At 44.0% G+C, this 27,411-nt stretch overlaps 1 protein-coding gene across 1 annotated transcript; it reads left to right on the plus strand.

Moving 5' to 3' along the window:
- Window positions 1–1,235: 1,235 nt before the first annotated feature.
- On the plus strand, window positions 1,236–27,056 carry RAB12 (RAB12, member RAS oncogene family). Its single transcript, XM_014851866.3, has 6 exons — window positions 1,236–1,767; window positions 14,318–14,378; window positions 21,654–21,792; window positions 24,040–24,129; window positions 24,756–24,860; window positions 25,862–27,056. Exons 1-6 carry the CDS (start codon window positions 1,251–1,253, stop codon window positions 25,973–25,975), a joined length of 1,026 nt encoding a protein of 341 aa, XP_014707352.3. The 5' UTR covers window positions 1,236–1,250; the 3' UTR covers window positions 25,976–27,056.
- Window positions 27,057–27,411: the final 355 nt, after the last annotated feature.

Raw genomic sequence — 27,411 nt, forward strand, 5'->3', positions numbered from 1 at the left:
ACAATGCTAAAAATGGCAAGAGGGGTCACTACTCTCCTTCTTACAGAAGAGAAGAGAAAGCCACATCTTAGAGACGTTCCTTGATTGTAAGTGATGGAGCTGTGTCTGAATAATACAGATCCGATCATATTTTAAATATCCTGAGAACTACTGAAAAGACTCCTATCGTGATTGCTGTTGGAAAGCTAAGAATTCTCTTATAAATGTAAACTTCTTCCAGTTTACTTGTGGGAAATGCTAGATTTTTACAAAGCAGGTTTATAATGTAACATCCACATGAACCATGCATTACTAAACCTAGTTCTAAATAAAGCTGAAATTTGGTGGGTAACGAGATCGTTCTGGGCGAATGTCCCAGCTCCTATCGTATTTAGAACCCCGTGTACTGAGGTGCTCAAGTTCACGCTGAGGAATTTGCTAAACAAATCCCTGGCAAGGGATCAGCGCAGTGATTTTCTGTATCCTTAAGTCCTTTCACATAGACACAGCAAAACATACTACCCGAGTCCATAATCCTAAACTTTCGGAATTTGAGTCTTGGAGATTCTCTTACACTGAGTGTCAACTCGCTCGCTTCCCCAAAGGAGCATGCCATTTATTTATTTAAAAGTTAAACGGAATAAAAACTTCTGAACTTTGAATGAGGCAGCAATCAGGGCTAAAAATGACTGATTTTTTCTTTTTGCTTCCTGTGGAAAATGGAAGACACACATGATAGGGAAAGACCAAGACGTCTTCCACCCAATCGGGGGTGCGCGGGGCGCAGTTAGTGGGGTCTGCGCGAGCGCGGGGCTGGACAGGAGCCCCGGCCGGCAGAGGGTGAGGGTGGAGTCCTGGCTCGGGGACTCTCGAGCGTCTTGGCAACACTGTGATTTGCGGCAGCGATTTGGGAGAGGGATCTTGAGAGCGTAACGGATTTGGGAAAGATGGCTAATAAACGGACACGGTATTTTGGGACCGTGCTCAGGGAAAGTAGGAGTGCCAGGGAAAACGAGGAGGATTGAAAAGAAAGGGAAGCTAAAAGAGCCGACTGAAAGAAAAAAGAGGGAAGAGAGAGCTGGCAAGCGGGAGGCAGTGGCCATCGAGCAGGGGCACCAGAAAGCGAGGAGGAGGGGCGGAAGGAAGCCGGCGGCTGGCAGACGCGGCGCGCAGGGGGGCGGTCCTCCCGCCGACAGGGGGCGCGCGCGCCCGCCCCGCGCCCGTCGCCCCGCCCTCCCCGCGCCTGCGCTTCCTGCCCCTCCTCGTCCGGGATGCTGCTGCCGCTGCTGCGGAGTAGCTGCTTCCCTTCCTCCTCTCCCGGCGGCGGCGGCGGCGGCAGCGGCAGCGGCAGCGGCGGCGTGGACGCGGGCGCGGGCGCGGGGAGCCGGCCGGCGGCGCAGCTGCAGCGCGGGGCCCGCGGTCCGCCGGGGCCGCTCGAGCGGGCGGACGCCGAGCCCGAGGCCGACCCCCCGCGCGCGGCGGAGGCCGAGGGGGCGCCGGGGCCCGGGGCGCGCGGCCGGGGGGCGGGCGGCGGGCGGCGGGCCGAGCGGGGGCCGTATGCGTGCATGGATCCGGGCGCCGCGCTGCAGAGGCGGGCCGGGGGCGGCGGGCTGGGCGCGGGCTCCCCGGCGCTGTCGGGCGGCCAGGCCCGCCGGAGGAAGCAGCCCCCCAGGCCGGCCGACTTCAAGCTGCAGGTCATCATCATCGGCTCCCGCGGCGTGGGCAAGACCAGCCTGATGGAGCGCTTCACCGACGACACCTTCTGCGAGGCCTGCAAGTCCACCGTGGGTAAGGGCGCCGCGGCCCGCCGGCCCGACCCACTGGGCCTCCCGCCCCGCGCCGCCTCCCCCGGCCCCAGGGCTGGGCCCTTCGCCCTGTGGCCTCGCTTCTCCTGGTGGAGGCGAGCCTTTCCCGCCCCAGCTGTATGGCCTGGGCGGCCCTGCGTCTGGTGCCTGGGCCTCGGGGAAAGCTAGGGGAGCGGGGGGCGGCCCCTGTGGAAGCCCTCGATCCCAGTCCCAAAGCCCCACGGAGGTGTCCTCGTAGTCTCTAAGCAGACTGTCCCTGGGGCCTCGCGCCCCTGCACGGCCCCGGCCGGAGCCCGGTGATGGAACACAGGCGTCTCAGCGTCCCCTCCCGGGCGCTCAGGGCCGGTCGTGAGGCCCAGGTGGTGCACTGGTCCCGTTCAGGTCCCGGGGACGCTGTGAGCGTCTCCTCAGGCGCTCCCCGCCCCTGCCGTCACCATCCAGGAAAAAGGAGAGCGGTGGGGAGCAAGCGGGCGGTGGGGCGAAGTCGCAGCTGCGCCCCTGGCTGGACGGCCGCCGTGGGTCACCGACAGCGAATTCTGATGCCTTGGCTTTGCCTTAGGAGGACGAGTTGCATTGTAAATCTGGGTTTATTGTCCAGTTTTGAACCCAGTTTTAGGATCCACTGAAATAGCGAAGTTTACAATTCCCGGTGGAGGATCTGTGGCGAATGTTGAGACTAAAACTATACTAAATTTCTTGTTCTAACTATAAATGCGGGGCCGAGGGACTTCAGCTGTATTTATCCATGACCTCAGATAACCCAGGGACTCCCCGAAGTGGGGAGGAGCCCTCCAGCACCAATCGAGTGGGTGAAGTCCAACTGTGAGGGAAGGACAGTCCGCTCCAGGTCAGGAAGTGGTGCCCTCGGCATCAAAAACAGAAACTGCAGGGGCAGGTTTGTAATGGAGGCAGACGTGCAGGACTTGGCATTGAGGTTTTTCAGGTTAGTGTGGGTTGTAGCAGTTGTTTTCTATGGAATACCCCTTAAAAGCTGTCAAAGCTAGGGAAGCCCATAGATAAGGCAGTTCTTCACAATAGCGGGCGGTCACCGTCAGTGATGGGTAGTGAGGGGTTCCCTCAGGTCCCGTCCAAGAAGCGCTGCATAGAATTTCAATTGAAATTCAGAGGTAAAAGTATCGTTCCATATACTTGTACATATATTTAGTACTGTAACCAGTGGTAGTTCCAAGGGGGTACAATTTGGGGATGAATTGGTTTTAAATTGTCATGTAACAAAACAGTACTACGTTTAAGGTGTCATAATGAAAAATTCAACCCCCAAATTTTGTATTGTGTTTTTGTTTTGTTTGTGAGAATTTGTTTTATTAATGGTTTTTTGGAATAGATCATTTTGGAAATATTTGTGCTCCCTCTACTTGGTTTGTTTTTAAAATATTGGCCTTGGGACCATGCCATTAAAATTTAGTAGCACAACTGTACCTGTTTTGAATATCCAATCTTGGACCATATAAAGTAAAGGGAGTTATTAAACCATCAGATGAGAGTTTATACTGTTGTTTTAGTACCTGACATAAATACAATTAAAAGCAATTCAGAAGTGTCCATCTTTTATGGCTTCACACTTAAAAATATATAAAAATGAGGGATAATATAGTTGTACTGCGTGATGAAGAGAGACCAATGCAGGCATTGATGGCTGGATGGGAGGGATAGGGGGGTTGAGGGTGAGATAGGAGGTGAGCAAAAATCTCCTTTCGAAGGGGGCAGAGGAGAGATGAGGAAGGGTTTCTAAGCTAAGGCCACAGTGGAACAGCAGCGCTACTTCTGGGAAAGACTCATTAGGGGACACTGGGAAGGGATGCTTAAAGCCCTTGACTGCCATGCAAGGACCATGGACCTTATTCTATAGCAGCTGGAGCCATAAAGGCCTCTGCCTACAGCATTGGTGTGGAGACAGTGAAACATATTGGGTGGGATTACATAGGATATTTGGGAATGAGGAAGAAACCGGGAGGTGAGGAGACCAAGCTGTTTGTTTCTCTGTCACCCCCCACCTTTTTTTTTTGAGGAAGATTAGCCCTGAGCTAACATCTGTGGCCAGTCCTCCTCTCTTTGCTGAGGAAGACTGGCCCTGAACTAACATCCGTGCCCATCTTCCTTTACTTTATATGTGGGGCGCCTCCCACAGCATGGCTTGCCAAGCGGTGCCATGTCCACACCCGGGATCCAAACCGGCGATCCTGGGCTGCCAAAGTGGAATGTGCGCACTTAACCGCTGTGCCACTGGGCCAGCCCCTCTGTCCCCTTAAACGAATGTAAAAGCATGCACTTACACGTGCCCGGGTCTCCTCACACTGCCACCACTGTAAGGTCCCGTCTGTGGCTGGATTTTTGTTTCCTGTATACATAGCCTGTAGTGCTTGGCTCGTAAGTGTTTATTAACTGTGGGAAGTTTAGAGGAGGATGGTAGCTTCAGGTCTGATCCAGAGTGTGAAGACACTTGAAGAAGGCTAGCTAACCCTCCAAGTCTTTGCCTCTGAGTTGCTTTTTCCTTCCACTTATCAGGTCACTTATTGAGTACCTACTGTGTGTTGTGTGCCGTGCTACCCACTGGGGACTTGGGGGTGAACAGAACATAGTCTCTGCAGACGTGGCTTAGAGCGGTGGGGAGTGAGATGATCCCGGTTGATAAGGGCCGTGGTAGAGACGTGTACACAATGTTTGGGGAGCACAGTGGAAGCCCAGCCCCTCCAGGTGGGGTACGATGAGGGCTGGTCCGGGGAGGCTTCCTCTCCATTGGATTGCTGGAACAAAATCCATTCCTCAAGTTCCTTTAGAAAAACGCTATTTAAATAGGGCGTTGGGTGTGGCGGAGATTGTGGTTGCCTCACCTGAATGCCTGCCGTCTGAGCGGTGAGCTCATGGGGTCCTTTGGAGGCCAGTTTGTCGGGTTTCACCTCCTTGTACAGTCAGCCCGGCAGAGAGAGGTTCCCTTCCGCGGTGGCTGGTCCCCTGCCCTGCCCGGGCTTGCAGACGCCCGCCGCCCTGACAGCAGAGTCTGGAGACCTGCCCCTGCGGCGTGGGGCGCTCGGAACTCTGCCTGTGACCCTGGCGCAAGCTCACCGGCTGGTGCAGAGCGCGCCTGTCTTCGTGGAAGGAAGTAGCTGTCCTTCAAAGAAAACGCGAAGGTTTAGTTGCGGCCGCGTTGTTTAGGTTGAGTAAAAATCTATTTAAAGACCTGGCTTACGTGCCTTTTTAGAGTGCACCAGACTCTCTCAGACGTTCTGTAGTGGAAGTCCCTAGGGACCTGAGGTGGTGAATCTATTTTGTGAAATTATAAATGAGCACAGTGTTGGTTTTTTAAAATATTAATCACATCAGAAGTTGATTTGGTTTAAAAGACAACGCAAAATTCACCATGATATGAAAAGCTAAAAAGACTTTTTAATAATTAACGTAGTTAATAAAAATTGAGTGGAATATTATTTTCAAATGGGATTTTGCACTCATGGAATTGAGTTACTTAGTCGGTGTAGCTAGCGTAATTAGACGGATTCTTTCAAAAGTATGGGAGCAGCTTTTTGAAGTTTGAGAAATGAACAAAAACTAGTTGGCTTTAGAAATTCACAACTATCTAACATAGAAAAAACCAACCCCATAAAATTATGTATTTGTCAACCTTTGTTTATTTCTGTGTAACTCTTAGAAGCTGGTGGTTAATTTTGTTTGGATTGAAATGTTTTGCCAGGCAGTACCCACCCCCACTGCAGCAGCACTGCGTTCTAGAAGAACCAGAGTTAAGATTAAGGAGCCTGCGCTCTTGATTTAGGCTCTGCCACTGGCTAGTTGGTGACTTTGGATAAGAAATTTAGGCGTTTGTGCATGTAAATTGTAACGTTCTGTTAGTAGTCGGTGTAATTTGTTGAGCATTTACTGTGTACCAGCAGAAGTACAGTCTCATCCTCACAACGGTCCTGAAGGTCATTCCCATTTTACAGATGAGGAAGCAAGGCTCAGAGGGGTAAACAGCTTACCCACGGGGGCACAGCCGGTCAGCAGGTGGTCTGTGGGCAGGGCTACCTCGAGTTCTTTCTAACTGTCTGTTCCGTGGCTTACTTTGAGATTTAAATTCACTTTGCATTGTGAAGTTTCTGGTGGCTCAGGGTCACCCATCCTGAAGCCCTTTCCTGTCTGTGGAATTTGGTCCCTACAGCCCTGCGAAGACAGTGGGGTCATTGACCTACGTACGGTATGAACAAAAATGACTTTCTAACTACGCTGCTGTCATCACTTGTCGCTTGCCTTCTGGATATAAAATAATGCTTGAAGAATTGCATTTCTTACCTGAATATTCAGTCATTCAAAAATTTCAAGCCTTTTACATATTTATAAAAAATTCATCAAATTTAGCATATTTAAATAGAGGAAAAGTAGGAATAAGGCAGTCTAGAACAGAATTTTGATTTTCTTGGGCAGTAAAATTTCACCCTAAGTGCTGGAGGCCAACGTAGGAGTGCCAGTTCTTTTATTTTGCCAAGTAAAGACATTTTAAAAAATCCAGCATTACCAACTTTTCAAAAAAAAACTTGAAATGCAGTAGACCCACAAAGACTTAGGAAAGGCAGAATATCAGGATTAAAAAGTTCTTTAAATTTATTTCTGAGAACCGCGCCACTCTGTGTTCGTTTTTCCTGTTTGCGGCAGCGCGTTAGGTTCAGGCAGGCCCTGGAGAGGAGCTGCTCTCAGGTGACGGTGCTTTCCTGGAGCTCTGTTCTCACTCAGTTCCTGGCCCGGCTCCCTGTCCTGTGAGAACACATCCCTTTTGAATCTGGTGTTGAGCTGAGGCTGCACTGAGGGTGCCGTTCCAAGGGTGGGGAAACTTGGAGGTGCGGGTGACTGCAGTGGAGCTGGGAGCAGACTCGGGGTCGAGGAACAGGTGAGTGTCACTCTCCTGCAGAAGTGGCTGTCCATGGGGCTGGCCTTGAGTGTTAGGTGACAGGACGGATGAGACTTAGTTCACCAGTGTTGAGTCGGCCTTACCCAGAAGCTGTGGAACCTCTGTCAAGGGAGATGGACTATTCGTACTGTATTCTGGAAACTTAGGTCAGAAATGTTTGTGAGAAAACCCAGAATGAACGTCTGCTACTGGATTTGAATTCTAACCTGTATTTATTTTGCTGCTTTGTATTCATATGCAGTCTTCCGAGCCGAGCCGTGGCTCATCTGCCTAAGTGTTCCACTTAAAGAGAATGAGGGAAGATCGTCCAGAATTCCCACCCCACCGCCCGGCACTCCGCTCTCCAGTGTTAGTTCACTCCCCTGCCAGATGATGTCACACGATGACTCAGGCAGAGGGGAGTGTGAGAGCAGCTGATGCGACTTGGTTAACATTTAGTTTTTATACCAGCATATGCTTTGCTTTGCGTGGTTAGGTTTCTTTAATGAGCTTAATGCACACCGATAGGCTTGTGCAGAGTGCATCTGTTTTTGTGGAATAAAGTAGCTCTCTTTCAAGGAAAATACAGAAATTTAGTTATGGTCGGGTTGTTTAGGTTGAGTAAAAATCTATTGAAAGACCTGGCTTAGGTGCATTCGGCTTTCTTTCACTGTTGTGCACTCACGCTGGAGAAGAAAGGTTTCGTTCTGCACGATAGAGAGCCAGATTCTTAGAGATTGCTGCTCTCCCTCCCGCCTGCAGACTGCCGGGAGCCGGCTGTGCTCAGTCCTTGGGACTGGCTTGAGAAGGCAGAGTAGGCTCCTTTGAGAACTGATAGACCTAATCATTCTCCAGCCGGGGCTGCGAGCTACATTGTTCTAATTAAGCACTTGTTTGAATTTGTAAAGAAAACCTGGCTTTGTGGGTAGTCGCTCAGCACAGCCTTGTTGAGAGGCTGTCTATTTATGTAAGACACCGTTCTGCTAACCCCTTTATAGGGCACACAGCTAACGCCTGCTTACCTGGCTTGTCCTTTTCAGAAGGAGAAGTGAGTCATGGAAACAGCCAAAATAAAATGTTAAGAAAGAGGGAAAATGCTGTGCTGTCGTACTTCGGCAGAGCAAGAAATTGATTGTTCTCCCTTGTCCTTTTATCGTACATCTTTGACATTTGGAAGGTATTTGGAAAACCAAAACTACAGACCTAAAATAGTGCCCTTAAATGAATATGATTATGTTTTTAAAAAAAATCTTTATCCTTTGAAACCAGAAAACAGAACGCAGGCTTAACAGAGCACTGTGTTATACCGTAGAAACCTCTCCCCCCAAATCCGACAGCCTCCGCTCTTTGGTTTTTGGTGCTTACAAAATGCTTTTTTAGTTTACAAAACAAAACAGCAGTCGGCCGTTCCACCAGCAACAAGCCTATGGTGGAAGTAGCTGATGAATGAAACTCTCCTTGTTTTCCCAGCTTAATTTAATGCAGAAGCTTCAGGGCCCCGTAAGCCGTGCCCCGTGAAGGAGCAGGCCCCTCTCGGTTAGAAGCTGTGTCTCTCTTCAGGGGCTCTCACCTCTTCAGACCTGCTACACGCCGCCGGAACCTCAGCGCTCTTCTTGGTAACTAAAGAGTCACACACCTACAATCAGATTTCACTTTTTTCACTTAAAAAGAAAAGCACTCGACCTTCTCCTTGGCCCCTCCTCTCATCCTAGATGCTCCCCAAGTGGTGTGGTGTGTGAGCAGAGTGTGGGTCTCAGGTGGGCGCACAGTCCTGGGTTTAAATCCCCACTCTGCGACAAGCTGTCAGAGTGTCTTTGGGCGAGCGATTTAACTTTAGTTTTGTTGTTCATAAAAAGAAAAATAGGTGGGACCGCCACTCTTTTCCTGTCTCATGGTACAGGAATAAATGGGGATAAAATATCTTATGTATCTGGCCTAGAAGAGGCAATTATACGTGTCGGTTATGTTCCCCTCTCCTCCTGGTTTGTACTACAGATGCAAACACTGAAACACTCCAAACGGAGTCCTTATTCTTTAGGGATGCTTACTGGAATATGTGCTGGTGCATGTGAAATACCAAAATGCAAACACAGGGCCTGCATGAAGTGCAAAATCCATTTGACAACCTTGTGGTTTAATGGACCCCATTGAGTAGTAGTAAAGTCAGTATTTTTTGCATATGAAGAAAATGTTACTGATCCACCATTTGATCATCTGGGTTTTTATTTTCACTTTGTCCTCCCCCACCAGTGTTCTCTTCCCTTGTGACCTAGAGATCAGAATATTTTATAATTATATTTCTATTTCATTGAATCCTCCTAACACAGTTTAAGTTGGAAAAGCCAGATAAAATTAATTAGGATTTCACGAGTTTGGGTGCTTAGAGGAGACGGGGGTGGCCTCCTGACGGCCATTTGCATTGCCTTTCCTTTCCTATGGGAACTGATGCTGTGCTCTTCTCTGATAGGTCATGTTTAGGCAGACGCTGGCCTCGAGTTCAGGCAACTTGTTTTCTGATGTTAAATTTACCTCTATGTATGTGACCTTAATTTCTTCATTTATTTTCTCACTTTCAACTTAGTGAAAATGCTGGAAATCCTCTCCCTTAGTAGAAGTATTATGTCCCAGATTGGATGACGCTCTATAAGATATGTATCCTTGGAAGAAAAGCCACTGTACAAACTTACCATAGTTATTAGAAAGCGGCTGTTGAATTGAGACTTACTTCAAAGTCTCTGAAATCCTTACCCTTCCTGAAGGTGTTTAGTAAAATAAAATCAGGCCTTTGGTAGTGGCGGAGGGGACACGGGCAGAGAAGGGAAAGGATGAGGAAGTCCGTTTAGCCGCAATCGTAGGCATGGACCGTGGTGGTATTTTTGCTTTTATTTAGCTTTTTGCTGGAAAGGAATGTGAAGAAAGACGCTTATGTTTATTTTCACTGTTTTCATTTTTGTAACTTCTTTTGGCCCAGCGAAAAGAAATACAGTAATGTTTTGGAAATGTTTTGCCTTAAGGGGAACTTAGAAATCTTATCAGCAGAGACTACCCAATTCTTTGTGCTATTGCTAAGATTTATGGAAGACAGATACAGAGAAGGCTGAGTGCAAAGTTAAGCTCTGTTCTCTAACAGCTTCATGGTGGTGATTCTGGGTCATTTGAGAACATTTCACACTTTTCCTTTTTTTCATGCATCTGACATTTATTATAACAGCTTTTCATTGTGGTTAGTGTTAGAAATTTGAATTTGGTTCTGCCACTCACCTGGCATGTGATAATGACCTTGAAGCAAATTATCTCGTCCTCTCTGCTCTGGTGCCTTCCTCTGTAAAACGAGAACAGTAGAGCCCATGTCATTGGGCTGCTGTGGGATTCCGTGTGTTGGATATCAGGCACGGAGTGTTGGACAGACGTCCAGTATCATGATTATTAAAGGAGACTTAAGATCAAGAAGAAGACATGGGGACCCCAATAGAGCAGTCTGCACCCCTTGGTACACGGATTATAGCCCTGTGACCTGTGTCCTTCCTGATTAAAGTGTTTTTAGAAAGACTTCCATAACATGGGTAAGCCTAAAGAAAGGTGCGCTGCTGTTACAGAATAGTTCACTTAGTGGGCCACTCCCTGGTGACTGAGTAATCCTCTGGGATGTGTGTATGTAGAGAGGAGGTGAGCGTATTAAGACTACCTCATCCTCCCCGAATTTACCGTCAATAGTAAGAATTGTAGCAGAAATGAAGTTCTCCGTTTCTGGGGTGATGTATGTCCTGGGTGCCCCTGCATTTCACTGCTCCTGTAACTCAGCGAAAAGGGACTCGTTCTGTTTGCCGCAGTCTGGTGCCAGTGGTTGAGAAAGGAAAATTTATATGATTAGCTAGCATAATCAGAGGACGGTGGACTAGTGTCCTGAAGAACCATCTTAAAATCATACAGAATCTTGAGGCAGTTATATAGGGGAAATGGGCAGAGAAGGAGGGCGTTTAGGATGTCGACTCTCTGGTGAGACGAACTTCAAGGCGCCACATTATCTCTTTCTTCTGTCATTCATGATGGGTACCAATGCAGAATTTTTCTTTATGGAGGTCGTCATGTTCCTGGGGAACTCAGAGAAGAAAGTTGTCTTAGCATAGCTGGGAGATATGCCTAAGCAAGAGTCACAGAACTAGCCGATCGTGTGTTTTGTAAAAGCAAGAGGTGCTTAATCATCTAGCCGCGTGCCGGCTAGGATGTATTCACCGAGACCAGTGAGTCAGGGTCACGGGCACAGTATTGCTTCCTTTCCCTGGGATGGCTTCCCTCCTGCTAACTTAAGATCCAGCTGTTGCACTCCCATTCCATTCCTCTGCCCACCAGACACACTCGGAACATCTGCCCTTGCTTTCTACCACTTGTTTGTTTGTTTGGATTTTTTTTTTTTTTACACTAATAAGTCCTGAATTTCCCTAATTTTTCCAAAAACAAACAAGGTTTGGTGGAGAAGAGTGGGCGAGTTTCCATTCATCAGATTTATTGTGGTGGTGTGTGCCAGGCAGGGTCCTAGGCTTTAGGGAATCAAAGATGACTGTGTCCTCAGAGGGGACACCAAACAACAAAGAATGGGCCATGTGATAAGGACTGGAAGAGAGTTCAGGTCCATGAACTCTCCTGTCCACGAGTAGGAATATGACGAGGAATGAGGGTGAAGGCGGTGCAGTCAGGGGGTTCAGGGAGAAATCACTTAGGACTCAAAAGGTGTCTGGACAGACAAGGAGGCTCTCTAAGAAGAGAGAACTTAAAGAAAGGCACTTCTTTGCCACTGAACGGGGTGTTGATTTAGGTGGGTATGGCTAAGCTCTTGGAGGGCAGGGACTGTCCCCATAAACTGATGGAGCAGTAGATTGCTTTCCCTGTTAGTCAAGATACCTGTTGGGAACTGGGTTTTCAACAAGGGCTATAGATGGAAATGCAGTTGCCACGCTTTTGTCCCTTACTTGTTTATAAACATTGGTCCTAGGAGTTCCTTATTTGTTTATGAACGTTTGTCCTGGGAGTTCCTCTCAGTGAGGACCAGCTCTGCGCTGACTTTTCCTAAAACTAATCCACTGAATAGTTGAGGCTATGAATGACTCGTTAGCTTTTATTAAGGATCATTATAATTTCTATGACATGCAAATATTAAAAATAGACAACATTAACAGATATTTTTCGCTTGATTTAAGAAGGTTTTAGAAATGTTTAGTTTTGTACTTTATGTTTGTTTCCAAGCCATAAATTGGAGGAAGTTTGCAGTTGTTACAGGCTACTTAGTGACTGTTAAGTGTGATAAAGGATATTTTATTTAAGAGAGAGAACTATTTAAAATACTTTTTTTAGTTGCTTTTCCTCCCCACATCCCCCCAGTACATAGTTGTATATTCTAGTTGTAGATCCTTCTAGTTGTGGCATGTGGGACAACGCCTCAACATGGCCTGATGAGCGGTGCCATGTCCCCTCAGGATCCAAACCCGTGAAACCCTGGGCCACTGAAGCGGAGCGTGCGAACTTAACCCCTCAGCCACGAGGCCGGCCCCAAGAGAGAGGACTATTTTAATAAGCTCTTTTCTTCTATGGAATTTTAGATTTAGCCACTGGGTATTTTTCTGTTGTTGTTAATGACGTCATTAGTCTACTCACTAAAACTAGATGGTCTTCATTTTGGCAAAAAAGATTCTTCATCAGTTAATCTTTGTTTTGTTTTCCTGTTAAAATTAGTAATGTATTTATAATCACATGCTGATAACATTACCACTTATTTCCTGACTTTGAATATTAGTGCCCTTTCCTTTTACTTTTATTTGTTAAACTCTGGTTACCAAATAGTCCTAGTGTGGGACTGCTGAAGCTGGAGAAGGTGTTCAAGTGGGTTGAAAAGTAACATGTTGAGGCTCAGAACAGTTCTCAGCAGAGAAAGCAGCCTAATCAAAACAAAAACTACGTGCTCCAGCTGTTTCTGTTAGTTGATTTGAAGCCGAGCTTGCAAGAGAAGTGTCCTTGCAGTTCTTTTCAGTAAAGTAGTAGCTGCTCTGACAAGTTTTACAAAAGTTACAGCTCCCTTAAATAAAACTAAAAAACCCCAAAATGTAAATGGAAATAGAAGTAAAATAGAGTGCTAAGGACAAAATTTGCATTTGATTTGTAATTTGCCATTACAGAGTAATGTGGTGAGGTCCTAACTTTGCGCCACTGTCAGGAAGACAGTGTTTGGTCATTAAGCTGTGCCTTTTCAAATCAGAACATAGTAAATACCTGCAGGCTGTTTTTTTTGTGCCTTGTAGAATATTACTTAAGTTCTCCTCCTCTCTGGTTGAGCCGGTGAGGAACTCTGAGGATATTGGTCATGCACAAACATGCTTCCTGTTTCAAAGCTGATTTACTGTCATTTGACTTTGGAAAGCAAATCAGTTCCAGAGCTGAAAGTGAAATTGAATTAACCAGCTTTTGCTCAGTGACATTTGAAATTATGCCTGGCATAAGAGATTAAGAATTGAAATGTAGCATCCTCGAGCTTTGTTTCCTTGTGACGCTTTATATTCCTGCAGCTCGTCTTTATTGTAGGAAGGAGGGTTGCTGCCCCCGCCCTTGCCCAGGGTTGTAAACGTGTCTGTGTCTTTTGGTGTCGCTTTGGTGCCTACAGTGTGTTACTAATTATAAAGTCAGTCACATGTCTCTTGCCTTACCTCAAGAGCATCATCTGACTTGGAAGGCCGCATCATCAGTTCCTGAGGTGGGGAGCCAGGGAGCGGGGTCTTTGTGTGCTGTGCAGCCGCGTCGCGCTGGCACTCGGGGACCACTGCCCGTTAGAGGCCCACCAGCAGGAGACCCTGGATCCTTCGAAGCAGTCAGGAAGCAGTTCCTGTAGAGAATATGTTTCTAGTTCTCAAATTTAGCCAGCATCCCTTTGGCTTATTTTTCTTAGTTGTGAAAATTGTGTAAAAAATATTGTTTTGAAATAATTGTTTTCTATAACTGAGATGCATATAACATACGCAAATGAAAATTTGGTTTAAAAAATTAACTGAAGCTCAAAGGGCTGAATTGGAAAGGGACGGTGATACATGATGGCTTGCTTGTTAATATTAAATAAAAATTAAAATTGGGTATGTTAATTTGTATGAGTAAATTTTTAAAAAATAACCCCTCTATCACACTATTGACGATACAATAAAGTCATCATGTTTACATATTAACTAAATTTTTTGTGAATGCTAAAAAACTTAATATAGTAATTTCTAAATTCAGATTAACGCTGTCTGAAGTCAAGAGTAAGTTCCAGTGTTCCATCTGAGAATTTTCCTCAAGATAACATTCTTTTAAAGCTGTTCATTCGTTAGTGCAGTTATTTAATTTTTGACGTTAAGCTTGTGGTAGCAGTAAACTCTATTATGAACAGCAGAGGCTGCATAGCTAGTTGCGGGTGAAATCTAGGTTGACTTTCACAGTCGTGTATGAAACACGGATAGTTACAGATATTGGTGGCGTTCTTCTGCTTTTACTGTTTGGGATTTAGTAATAGTGGGTTTTTTTGTTTTTCTGATAATATAAAAATATACAAATATAATTATCTTTTATGACACACTGCATCTTTACTGTTTTTACTTCATCTTCATTTGTTTATTTACAGGTGTTGACTTTAAAATCAAAACTGTAGAGCTAAGAGGAAAGAAAATCAGATTGCAGATCTGGTAAGTGGGAGAGTCTGTGCCCAGGAACTGCCATATGTGTTTAACAGTCCATACGCTTGTCTCATAAAATTAACTGTTTGAGCTCGTTTGCCTCTCCTACTTTTCTTCTCCTTTGCTCATTTTTAAATAAATGAACAGTGAGAGAGAGAATTTAGAAAAAGTCTCTGTATCTCATGCTCCATCTGCACATGGGGAGCTGTGGGAAATGTCAGTTACTTTAGTGACAGCTAGTTTGGAGCCTTTATGTCTATTTTCGAATCATTTGACATAATATCAAAACTGTCATCACTAAAGTGACTGCTCAGATGCTTTCTTCATATTTTTGAAGTTATTTTGTTTGAGAGTATTTTCCTAGCCAGATTTGCACAGTGTCAAGGCACATCACCCATAGACAGTTCAGGGGCTGTCCCAGGTGGCACGGTGGGAATATCGCTGTGGGATGGGCATGCTCCTTCTGGCCATGTTGCCACTGCCACATGACGTGAGCCCCCTTTAGTGCCAGCTGGAAATGAGTCCAGAGCTGCTTTCTGGAGAGATGCCCGTTCCTCGCATCGTGATTGTATGGGAGACTTAACCAGCTGTGTCATAACCGTGTTTAGTCTCAGAGCTTTCTGTTGGCTCTCAGCAGGCCACAGTAGCCTTACGAAGCCAATCTCTGGAGAAGGGATCAGTTCTGGTGGTGGTTTAAAAGTGGCACCGCTGAGGTGTTGAGAATGCCCTGTTAACGACGCGGCTGCAGTGTACTCAGCTTACTAACTCCTCTCGCAGGTCCCCTCAGCTCTGAGTGTCTGTCCACCATGTTTGTGTGTGCTTTCATCTGCGTTAACTGCTGCCTCATCTGTGGCATCATCGGTACCTAGTGCTTGAGTGTTAGTGCCATGCCTTCATTCTTCATCCGCGCCCTGTCTGGGGTGCAGCCGCAGCTGGACCAGCATTGCTTGCCTGCCGGGGCGTCTGAGGTAATGTCTTCGTTTGGTCATCTGTGACTATGTACCCCATTTTAAGGTTTTTTGGTTTTTGTTGTTTTTTTGTTCATATTTTTCGTATTTTTGTTTTTGGCTTGGTTATGAAACATCAACATTGTTGCCTAAATACTTGATAACAAAAAGTGGATGCTTATTGTCTTAGCCCATGATTGGAAAGCCCATGATTCGTTTGTACAGTCATGTGCTGTGGAACGGCGTTTCCGTCAGCGACAGACTGCATATCCCACGGTGGTCCCGTAAGATTAGTACTGTACAGCCTAGGTGTGTGTGAGTACACTGTGGTGTTCGCACACTGACGAAATTGCCTGACAGGGCATTTCTCAGAACGTGTCCCTGTTGTTAAGTAACACTTGACTGAACATTGCTGCCCGTTGTATGAACTCTGGAAATGACAACAAAGTATCTTTCGCATGAACTGCTCTTTCTCATTTAAGCTCTTTAAGGTAAAGACTGTCTTTAAAAGGATTTGAGTGTGTCTCGTTCTGTACTTACCACCTGTGGATGAGATACTTTTTCAGGGAGATTGTCCCACAGAGGATTAAAATCTCTGTGCAGCTTGCTTTGTGGATGGCAGCAATGTCTAAACGATGGCATTGTGGCCTGGATAAAAAGACGTATCTTAATTAATGTATTAATACTTCAGTTTTCATTTCAGGCAGTAGTAATCTGATCTATCAAAGTATGTCCAAATGTCCTGTGCCTCCCTGGACCTCTGCCCATAGGACTGTGTCTGCTGGTGACATTGGGTACTTTTGGAATCTCACTACCGTGCCAGTCTGATGTAAGAGGCCTGGGCCTATGAGCCCTGCCCGTGGGGAAAAGCGTGTAGTGCCGTTCCGGGTAGTGCACAGGATGCTCCGAAACCCCTCTTCTTTTGGATGTAAAAGCGTTCCCCAAAATAACTCTCCTTTGCTTCTCCTTGACTCTTCACTCCTCAGGCTTCATTTTCGAAATTTTTTAAATTGCACAACATTGGTGAAGAATATAACTGAGGAAAGAAAAGTGGGATTAACTGAATGTATTGAAAGGTTGCTTGCAAGTTGTATACAGAGACTATCCCAGTGACTCTGAGGAAGTAGGACTCACCTTTTCCTAAAGGGGTTTTCCAGCGTGAATACGTGATATAGCCACAAAATGCCAGCTCCTTGTTAACTAACACAATACTCAAAGTAAGATTCTTATCTTCAGAAGTTTTTTACGTAAAGGATAAAAAAGTTTCTTCATTATTTTTACCCAGTGGGCAGAAAGGAAGTGTTGGCGTCGGATGCATTGTTTGAAGTAGTGCACGCCTCATTTTGGAGTTGGGAGCAGTCCTTGTGCTGTCGCTGTTGTAAGCTGCCCTGCCGCGGGCGTGTGAGCCTCTCTGCACTCGGGCCCAGCTGAGAGCAGAGACGGAGCCGTGTGGGGAAGAGCTCTTCCCGAGGCTCGGGCGCTGCTCTGCGGATAATGGCTGCTCTGGGTTTCTAGACTGTCAGTCCATGGGGGCATTGCTCGTCAGTTTTCACAGAGGTTTTGTTAGAAGAAATGCATTTTTTCTTGAGTATTTCTGAACATGGCCAATCTAAGAAAATATTATTGACTATAGATTCCTAAAAGTTTAAGGTACCAAAAGCTACAGGTGTCATTGTCACATCTTACATTTTATATCATTGCTTCATTTTTCAGTTCCTTGATTATCTGTGGTCAGAAAAAGGACCATTTTCTTATCTCTATATTAAGGTGTTTCTACATGTATGTATATAAGAGCTTTATGTAAGTATAGCTAAAATAAAAATGTGTCAACTAGAACATAATTTCATGAATATACATCCAAATCCTATCCTGGAAATTACACACAGTGACTTAGAGTCATTGTGTTGAAATGGACTTGAAACCAAGAAATTTGTCTCCCACCCTTAGGCAAAGAGACAATGCTTCATATAAGGGCCCCTCGTTCTGTCCATTGCACCAGTGTTCACTGTTGGGGAATTTGGTTTTAATCAGAGTTCTTACATTGACATCAAGCTCGTTTCCTTTCATTCTCGCTTAGAAGAAGTAGAACATTTCATACACTGATATTGGTTCCTGCACTGCAAATTAATAATGTATCATTTAAATGGATATATTAACTACAACAAATAAGAATCTTTGAATTTTCAAAGCATGGCTGTATTACCAAATTGGGAAAATAGAATTGCAAGAAACTTTCAATTTGTATCAAAATAGAGAAATAATAATAATCTCGTATTCCAGCTGTAGTAAATGATGATTTAGCTGACATTAGTAAACTGCAAATCTCTAGAAATCAGCTCTTTATCATTATAATGAAAATTCAGGTTCATGGAGATAAAGGGGAAATATTAGGATTCTTGATCTTCATAGGTAGATAAAAGCAAGAGCCAGTGCATTGGCATTTTATTATCTAGTGTTTTGAAAAGTGGCGAGTTGTGTGGGATTTTTATGCTGTCGGTACAAGGTATTTAATAAATACTTGGTGAACTGAATTGGCATTTCGTTTCCCCTATTCTTTGACCATATTATGCTAGCAGATAGTAGGGGAAATTAATCAAGCAAAAAAGCTTTTGAAAGGAATAGAAAATAAAAATTTTTGCAACCCAGATATTTTGGGAATATGAAACAGTCTCTCAAAGGAAGATGCTTTTCTACCTTGAGCATTCAGGGCCAGGCACAGAAAGATGGAATTTAAGGAATGGCCTTAAATAGGGAGTGGTGAACTAGTTAATGTTTTCTCATTGGGATTTTAGTAAGCTAAACTTTGCTGCTCATTTGTGTTAGAATGATTGCCTCAGATTCTGTGTTTTGAGGTCTGTCCTCTTGTTCATGTCTGACTTAAAGCCAGGAGAGACAGCTGACTTCTTCGTGTTTCAGAGGTTCTTGAAGATGCTGCACGTGCGGCAGGGTTTTTTTAACTGTATCCAAAACTGCCTTTTCCTATCCCTATTCTTTGGTTGTTGGGTTTTTATGAAAACTTGCCATGCAACATTGTGCCTGTAGGTATCTGTTAAGAGAGTAGATCTCAGACTAAGTAATTCTTACCACAATAAAATAAGAATAATTTTTCAAAAACTGCTAGTCCCATTCGCAACCACGTGGATGGACCTTGAGGGCATTACGTTAAGTGAAATAAGCCAGACAGAGAAACACAAACACCGTATGATTTCATCCATCTGTAGAAGATAAACAAACACACGCACAAAGAACAGTTAGTGGTTACCAGGGGGTGGGGGTGGGCACGGGGTGAAGGAGCACAGTTATGTGGTGACTGACAGATGATAATGTACAACCGAAATTTCACGATGTTATCAACTGTTACGACCACTATAAAATTTTTTTTAAATCTTCTAATTTCTTTGCTCTTGAGCCCCCAATTTCTGGCTTCTAATTCATTGAATGTGTATAGAAGTAAATGGGAAGTTGGTTTACGCTGAAGTCAGCTTAAAATTACTTAGAATAAAGATTTATTAAAGTATGCCATTCCCAAAATGCTCATTGAAGATCTTATATCTGGTTACTGTTTAAATTTATGGTGCCACTATATTGTGCTAACCACAGATTTCAGGGTAGAAAAATGTGTGTTAATTTTGCTTTTTAAAGAAATGAGTGAGAGATGTTGTTTCTTAACAGTATTCAAACAGCACAGAATATTTTTTAGAGTATTAAAAATATCTGATCAGAGCCAGCCCTGATGGTTTAGTGCTTCAAGTTCCATGTGCTCCACTCCAGCGGCCTGGGCTTGGTTCCTGGGTGTGGAGCCACACCACTTGTCTGTCAGTAGCCATGCTGTGGGGGTGGCTCATACAGAAGCTATACACAACTGTGTACTGGGGCTTTGGTGGGGAAAAGGGAGAAAGGAGGAGGAAGATGGGCAACAGATGTTAGCTTGGGACAAACCTTCCCCTGCAAAAAAAAAAAAAAGAAAAAATTTGGTCAAATCCTAATTTGAACAAGTCACCTCTTGTGATAGAATGGGAGACCATGCTTTGAAAGATGTAACTCTTTATTGGTTTGAAAGTATTCATTATGCCCCTAAGTGCCTAGGATTTCAGAAATAATTTTATTCATTGATTCTTTGTGTAAATGAAATGGTATCTGAGTCAGTTCCTTGTCAGCTACTTTGAAGGTGCCTGTTAGTGTGGTCTTTAAGTTGGTTTTAGAAATCCTGAAGAATTCAGTCCCCATCATATTCAGGTTTTTAATTTTTTGGCATTTCTGGGTCAAAAAATAAAGTTTATTTGCGTTGAAGTGGCATCAACTTTCCACATTTTAAACATGGAACCTTTCATTCAGCACATGTTTATTGATGGCCCACGGTGGGCCAGGCGCGCAACTGGGCCCTGGTGTAGAAAGACAGGCCGGCCTCAGTGAGGTCAGCAGGGGGTTCTTGGATCCTCTGGAACAAAGCACATGACGTGCTTGATGTGAAAATGAATGTGCCAATGAGCTTTCTTGTTTGTTAGGCATAGTAACACGTCACTGCTGTGAACTAATTTGGTGGCAAGTCTAGTTGGAGTGAAGCCATAAACTATAACACCATTGCCACATGTGTTCAGGAACATGATCCCACAAGGTTCACCTCAAGAGAAACATTCTTTTATCAGATGCCTTTGGAAAATGTTGCACATAGTCTCCCCTTCCAGAAGCTCACGCGTTTTCTGTCGTGTGGGAGGCTTTAAACAGCCTTGCAGCGAAGAACCTTATGTTTTGCTCCCAGTGCCCCCTGGCTTCCTCTGCCCTGACCTGCCTGTCTCTTGTGGCCCCCGGGAGCATGCCATGACTTAGGGTTCTTTGGGAAATGCTAAATTATAGATCATCGTTAAAGAAATGGTTTTCCTGATCAGAAGCCCCGCTCATTTGTAAATACATGATGGTTCTCGAGCAGTTTCTTGGCTTATTAGATGGAGAACGTCGGCCTCAGCCAGCGTCTGTGCACTCCAGTGTGCCTGTCATCCTTCATGTTGAAATGGTCGACTTCGGCCTGCAGAACAGGTAGTCTCTGGCTTTCAGAGTAGCTGTCAGAGGATATGAACTTTACTGTATTTCCATACGTGTTTGGTATCTCTCTTCCCCTCGCTTTCTAAACACTTATTCTGTTTAGAAGGATTAGGAAAATGATAAGACTGATTCTTTGGCATTTTTCATTAGTGGGGGACTCTTGATCACCTGATCAACAAAATCATATGTCAATCATCTATGTTGCTTAAAAGAGAGTTAAAGGAGGCTTAAGTAGTGTCAGTTATCGTCCTGGCATTTTCTCATTGCTGATGACTGCCTGCCCTAGAGGGTGTGACACTTTCTAGCATTTTACACATCAGGAAACTGAGCTCAGCTCGGAAGGCCGAGTTCTGCAGAGCAGCCGAGGAGAGTGCCGGACGCCCTGGACTCCCCGCGCTCTCCTCAGTGCCCTGCGCCCGGCACCTGCTGCTGCGCATCTCACCGCACATGGCCATTGCCCACTGCTGGGTCAGTGCTTTGAGGAAATGGAGGGGATGCTAGCACAGACATCCGTAAATATACCGAGTGAGAAACAGAATACCTAGAAAGGCTGGCTCGAGCGTATTGCTTTGTGACTTCGGAATGAAACAGTTTCATATCAGCCCGCTGCCTAACTCCTTGTGCATCTTTGCTTTTCGTCTTATTCCCTCCATATCACTTTCCTTCCGAGTCTACTAGATGGGGGCTTAGAGCCTTCTAGAACAAAGTTTATGATTTTAGAGGGGGCCGGGGAGTATGGTCAAGTGCATTTATGTAAGTTATAATATTAAATTACCTTATACTTTTATGATTTTATTCTAGAATGTCAAAAAATTTATTATAAAGCTAATGTTAGCTTAAGTTAGCCCGTTAGGTATGAGTTAGGAAATCAAAAATTACTTTTATGCTTAATGATATTTCTGAATGAATTTTATCATTGGAAAGGCATTTCACTTGAAAAAATGAAGATTTTGCTATGTACAAGATTTTAGCATCTTTTAGTTAAATTACTGTGGCATCTACTTTTTCTCCCCTTTCATTATGACTGTCATTTTGCCATAAAAAGTCTCATTTTCTTATTTTCAAAATCTTAGTTGGAAAGAAGTTGGAACTTGTTTATGTTTTTATTTGAATGTCACTGGCTCAGAAGAGCTACCCCCACTAATAACAATGAATATGCGCAGACGGGAGGAGTTGCCTGGTGACTAGAAGGAAGTCAGCCTGTGGTGGGGCAGAGTGCTCTCCGTGTTTCCACTGGAATGTGGTGTTGATTATTCTGGTTACTGTCAGCGAACTGATTCTTGCTGCTGTTTCTTAGGGACACAGCAGGTCAGGAGAGATTCAACAGCATTACCTCAGCTTATTACAGAAGTGCCAAGGGGATCATATTAGTATATGATATCACTAAGAAGGAGACGTTTGATGATTTGCCAAAATGGATGAAGATGATTGATAAGGTAGGTGTTGCATTTTTCCCTCAGATATGAACTCTTTTCTTGTGGATGTTAATCCTTATGAAAGGAAGGAAGAAGGGGGAGACATTTATGGAGATACTTTTAAATACTAAGTGTTGGGGCTGGCCTGGTGGCATAGTAGTTGAGTTTGCACGCTCAGTTTTCGTGGCCTGGGGTTCACGGGTTTGGATCCCGGCTGTGGACCTGCACACCACTCATCAAGCCGTGCTGTGGCAACATTCCACATGAAATAGAGGAAGATTGGCACAGATGTTAGCTCAGGACCAATCTTCCTCACCAAAAAAGACACAAAAAACCCAACAAACTAAGCATCATTTATTCTGTATTCCAACATCCAAAGTAGGTATATATTCCTGTGTTGTAGATGAGGCAAAAGAATTAAAATTCGTCCATAATCAGTTTATAAATAATAAAGCCCGGATTTCTGTTCTGGTGCCCTGGGCTGTCTAACTTCAAAGCCCAAACATGGTGATTCCACTCCATCAGGCTGCTTCTGTGGAATTAGATGCAGGCCATTCTCATTTCTGTAGAAAGTTCACTTGGATGCTCATTTTGTGAGTGTCCACAGAGTAACAACCTCGAGGAGCTGGCCCTCTCCACAGTGCCTGTGGACACTCCAAGGGCCTCGATCATCTGTTGGACGTCTGCCCTCAAAATTATCCCTGTCCTCTACTTCCTCAGTTTGAACAAAATCAGATTTTATCCTTGGCTCAAGATTGGCTATGCAGAGATCCCTGGTGTCTGTGAGATGAATGTAAACCGTGGGCTTCCCGCTAAGAAATGTGTCCAAAATACACTTAGAAGACAGAACAGTTAGGGGTGCGATGTGGGAAACAGGGAGTACATCTTAAGAGCTTTCTTCCCCTTGGAGTAATTTGATGTTCAGTTCCTTTGCATAGCAAGCACAGTCAATATCGCATAAGTTGGACTTGTTACAAGTTGTATTAAGCCCATCTGTTAAGGTGGTGTGGGAGAATGTTCGTTTACCAGTCTTCCAAGCGTGTTAGCAGTGTGCGCCTCTTCCAGCTGTGGTGGGGCCCAGAGTGACAGGTTACTGAGATGATTGGTCCTGGGGCGGGCCCTGCCCTCCGCCTGCTCTGACTCGGCTGTCCATCATCCCTGGGCTCTGTGCTCTGTGCTCTGTGCTCTGCGATGGCAGGTGCTGGTTTCCCGCCTTGCGGAAGCCACAGAGAGTGCTCCTCAGGCAGTTAGGGAGGGCAGTCCTCACCGCTGGCTGAAACTTACAGAACCAGTGTAATGAATTCAAAACCACAGGCAGCGGGCTCAGTTGTGAGGGCCGGTGAGGTCCTGCGGTCTGATGCTCTCCTCTGATAGTTGACTCTTGCTTCTACCTTTTTATGAGCAAACACTGTCATTTCTTGAGTGCTACCAGGCGCCAGCCCTGTCTGGTGGGCACCTGTGCTGTCACCCACATGGTGCTGATGGGAGACCGAGACTCAGGAACTTGGCCAAACTCACGCCATTAGGTGCCTTTTGCTGCAGTCTGTCTCAAATGATTTTTTACAATACATGAAATTAAATGAGTTACTCAAGACATTTGAACCTTTTTAGAGAAATTCTATTGTACCTGTATTTTTTAAAAACTTAGAAATGTAACTTTTAACTTTTTTTCCTGATTATAAAACTAGTGATAGCTTGTCATTTTAGAAAATTTGGAAAATCAAGAAAAACAACAAAAGTAAATTTAAAAATCTATAGTTCTGCTATCCTGAAAAACCACATTGGATCCATCCACCATTTAACTGTACATCCTGCTTGTTTCACTAAATATTCTGTACTGAGGGCCTTCCTGTGGAATATTGAAGTTCTTCCAAAGCGTTTTTTTTTTTGTGACTGCATTCTTTTGTGTACCTTAACGTATTTCATTCTTCATGTATTTTGTTGGACTTTAAGTTTTTTTCCATTGATGATCATTTTGAGTGTAGGGCTTTGCCTGTGTATTGAATCATTTCCTTAGGATAGATTCTTAGGAGTTATTGGTCAAAGGTGAAGAACATTGTGGTTTGTATGCCTGTTAGCACGTTGCTTCCTAACACATGTGAGCCCTGGGAGGAGTGTGTTAACCCAGCCCTGCGTGGGCAGAGTAGAGCTCAAAGGTCTGCGGAGCGAACGAACAAATTGAGTGAAAGGTAGTGGATTGCTTTACACTTCCTGTCAGCATATGACAATGGCCATCTTTGAAATGCAGCTTCTTTTAAAATCCCACAGTACGCTTCAGAAGATGCAGAACTTCTCTTAGTTGGAAATAAGTTGGACTGTGAAACAGACAGAGAAATCACCCGACAGCAAGGTGAAAAGGTGAGAGAACATGGGGGCAGAAGAGAGGAGCCACAGTACCCCTGCTCCATCCTTAGCAGTTGGTATACTTTTTCTTTTAATAAATTACTAATTTTTTGAAATTATGAAATAATTATGCAGTTAGCACTCAGTGACATCTTTCTCATTCGTTTACTTTTTAAAACTTCCTGCTCCTTTAAGTTCATTTTGAAATGAAAAAAAAACCACATTAGTAGATACTGCATTATTATCTAACCTGATATTTTATACAGAGAGACGTGTTTTTAAACCATAAAATTGCTTTCATGATTTTCTTTCACTCAAATGTATTTTAACCTTCCTTGGAGAATCAATGACATCACTGTTTAAAATGTCAGATACGTGACGATTTTAGGAACGTGGGCGAGTAATTTGACGTGAACGTCCTGGTGTCACCTTAGGGGTTCGTTTCGTTTTGCTATTTGCTTACATGGGAAGTGGCTGCACTTGAGAACTTTATCGTTAAGCCTAGATGGGACCTTACAAAGCTTTAGTCCCTCCCGGTCCCTGAAAGCTGACACGCAGAAGGCTCCCCCAGTTGTGGGCCTCATACTCGGACATCAGACTGGGTTGCACCCCACACAGAAAAAATAAATTTTTTTTCTTAGTTTGCACAGCAGATAACTGGGATGCGGTTCTGTGAAGCAAGCGCCAAGGATAACTTCAATGTGGATGAAATATTTCTGAAACTTGTTGATGACATTCTGAAAAAGGTAAAATAATAATCCATGAAAATATTTCATCTGAAGCCTGTTGTTTCCTTCATTACTTTTTGGTTGAAAATTTTTTATTTAGAAAAGGAGGTACAGTGGTTTTCTCAGACTCAAGAACCAGGTGTGGTTGTTAACTTGGTCAAAAGCATCCAGCCTTCTGTGGCGGCAGCTGCTTCCCGTCCGGGGGTTTTCAGTGCCCTCGGTGTGGGCGTCCAGTGTGTCTGTTAGCCTTAAATATGGTTTGCTGGAGTGACTGGAGCAGGTGTAACAACGTGCCGTGTTTATTTGATATCTGCTTTTCTTTTTTCCTGTTTTCCCACAAGAATTAAGTTAGATGCAGATGGTGGGGACAGTGGGGCCCTAGCAGACGATGCGGGTGTCTGTGCTGAGGAGAGAGCCTCACTCAGCTCTGCTCTCGAGTGGGAGCCTGGTGCCGTGACTGAGGCCGTTCGGGGGACTAAGTTTGGGCCGCCGGCTAGACGGCTGCAGTGAACAGCAGCAGACTCTGCAGGCGTCCTTAGGCTGATAGTCAGATTGTTTAGTAAAAACTTTAATTACCTATATTGATGTTAGGTATAATCTGCTCAGTTCAAACATGATTCAGAAGCTTCTGATAAAATGATTGTTTATGTAATTGCCAAGAGAGGTTATTTCTTTGTTTAGTAATGATATAACTCCTGAAAGTGCAGAACCGTTTTTTCATTCATTAATGCATTAAATTTCCATTATACTGGGTTCTATGAAAAATACATGTTTATGAGGTCTATCTGATCTCTTCTACCAGAGAGTGTGAAGTAGGCTGTGCGGTGTTTGTGTTATGACGTGAAACTGGCTGAAGCTGGTTTTTATTTTTTGGCTTAATATTTGAATGTCTAATTAGACTGATGATTGGAGAACTTTATACAAAAATACTTTGTTCTTATGTAATTGTATAATTTGAAAAACATTTAACTGTACATTGTATGGTTAAAATGTATTTGTCTTTTTTCTTTATGCTGAAGATGCCTCTGGATATTTTAAGGAATGAGTTGTCCAATAGTATCCTCTCGTTACAACCAGAGCCTGAGATCCCGCCAGAGCTGCCTCCCCCCAGACCGCACGTCCGATGCTGTTGATTGCTCCTTTGGAGACAAAGTGGAAGTGATGCCTGGAAAGGGGAAAATGTTCTCTTCTGCACTACAATCATTTTGACAATTTCCTTTCGCACTTTGTAATCTAAGTCAGAGCTATACACTAACTTGTAAATATGCAAATATGCAATCCTGGGTAAGTTTTGGTTATAAATTACATATTTCCCTCCAAATTATTATATTTCATTTATTATCCCAGTGTCTAGTGTACATAACTGGGAAACGTAGTACTTCTAATATGAAGAATGGGAGAAGTGAAAGGTATGTTTCTTGAAATAAATAATACAATTGTCCTTGTTACTTATATTATAAGGACAGAAGATATTCTGATAAGAAGAAAGACTGTGGTGCTTTGCTTACCGTTTTAAAGAAAATTTGTAAAACTAAAGACTTTGGGGAAAAAAACGCTATCTTAAGTGCTTTTTCTTTATTTACAAGACCTTTCTCCCAGCTGTGGCATCTTTGAAATATTAGAGTGTTTCTGCCACAAAGCAAAAGCTCCATTCATAGCCGTCATTGAAGGTTATTTATTAACATATGTAATGGTAGAGGATTACTAGTTAGAGAGTAGGATTTGACTTGGTCCTGAGGCCGCAGAATCTCTCTCATGGTTTCTTAGTGGACGTACCCGATGCTTTTAAGAACTACAACCATTCAATAAAGAAAGAGATGTTTTTGAAACTAGAGAAGATTTTAAAACAACGCTGCTGTCCTAAAGAAATCCTGTTTAAAAGAATTTTAAAGAGATAGATTTTACTATATCAAAGAACATACATGTATTTGCCTAAACATTCTATACCTTTGTAATGATAAAACTTCTCCCCTTTGTGGTGAAGCTTACTCCTATTAAGCCTGTGTTGAGAATTTTTTTTTTGGTCTGATAATGAATTTGTGAACTCTATCTTTGGTATATCTTTTATTAAACTGCACTGTTTTGTTTAGTCAAGGTAAATAAGTAATTATGTGTTTGAATAACTTGGCGTGTCTTGAGTGTTGTGACATGAAAAGCATTGTGGTCTTTCTACACTAATGAAGTGCAAATAAAATTTTGTATTTATGAATGACAGTTAAGTCGTCACATGTATTTATACACTTATAAATTGTATATCTGACAGTATTCTTCACAAACTCCAAATCTTCATGTGTTGAGTATGTTAGATAAGAAAAACGCAGTGTCCTCTGCCATGAAAAGCAGTTTGGCAGTTTCTCAACAGGTTAAACATAAAACTACAATATGACCCAGCAATTCTGCTTCTGGGTATACACCAAGAAAAAATTCAAAGCAAGAACACAAACAGAGACTTACACACCAATGTTCATAACAGCGTTATTCACAATAGCCAAAAGGTGGAAACACACCAAGTGTCCATCAACAGATCAATGGACAAACAAAAGTGGTATGTACAAACAGTGGAATATTA

Source organism: Equus asinus, chromosome 7 (genome assembly GCF_041296235.1).
Source record: "Equus asinus isolate D_3611 breed Donkey chromosome 7, EquAss-T2T_v2, whole genome shotgun sequence".
NCBI lineage: Eukaryota > Metazoa > Chordata > Mammalia > Perissodactyla > Equidae > Equus > Equus asinus.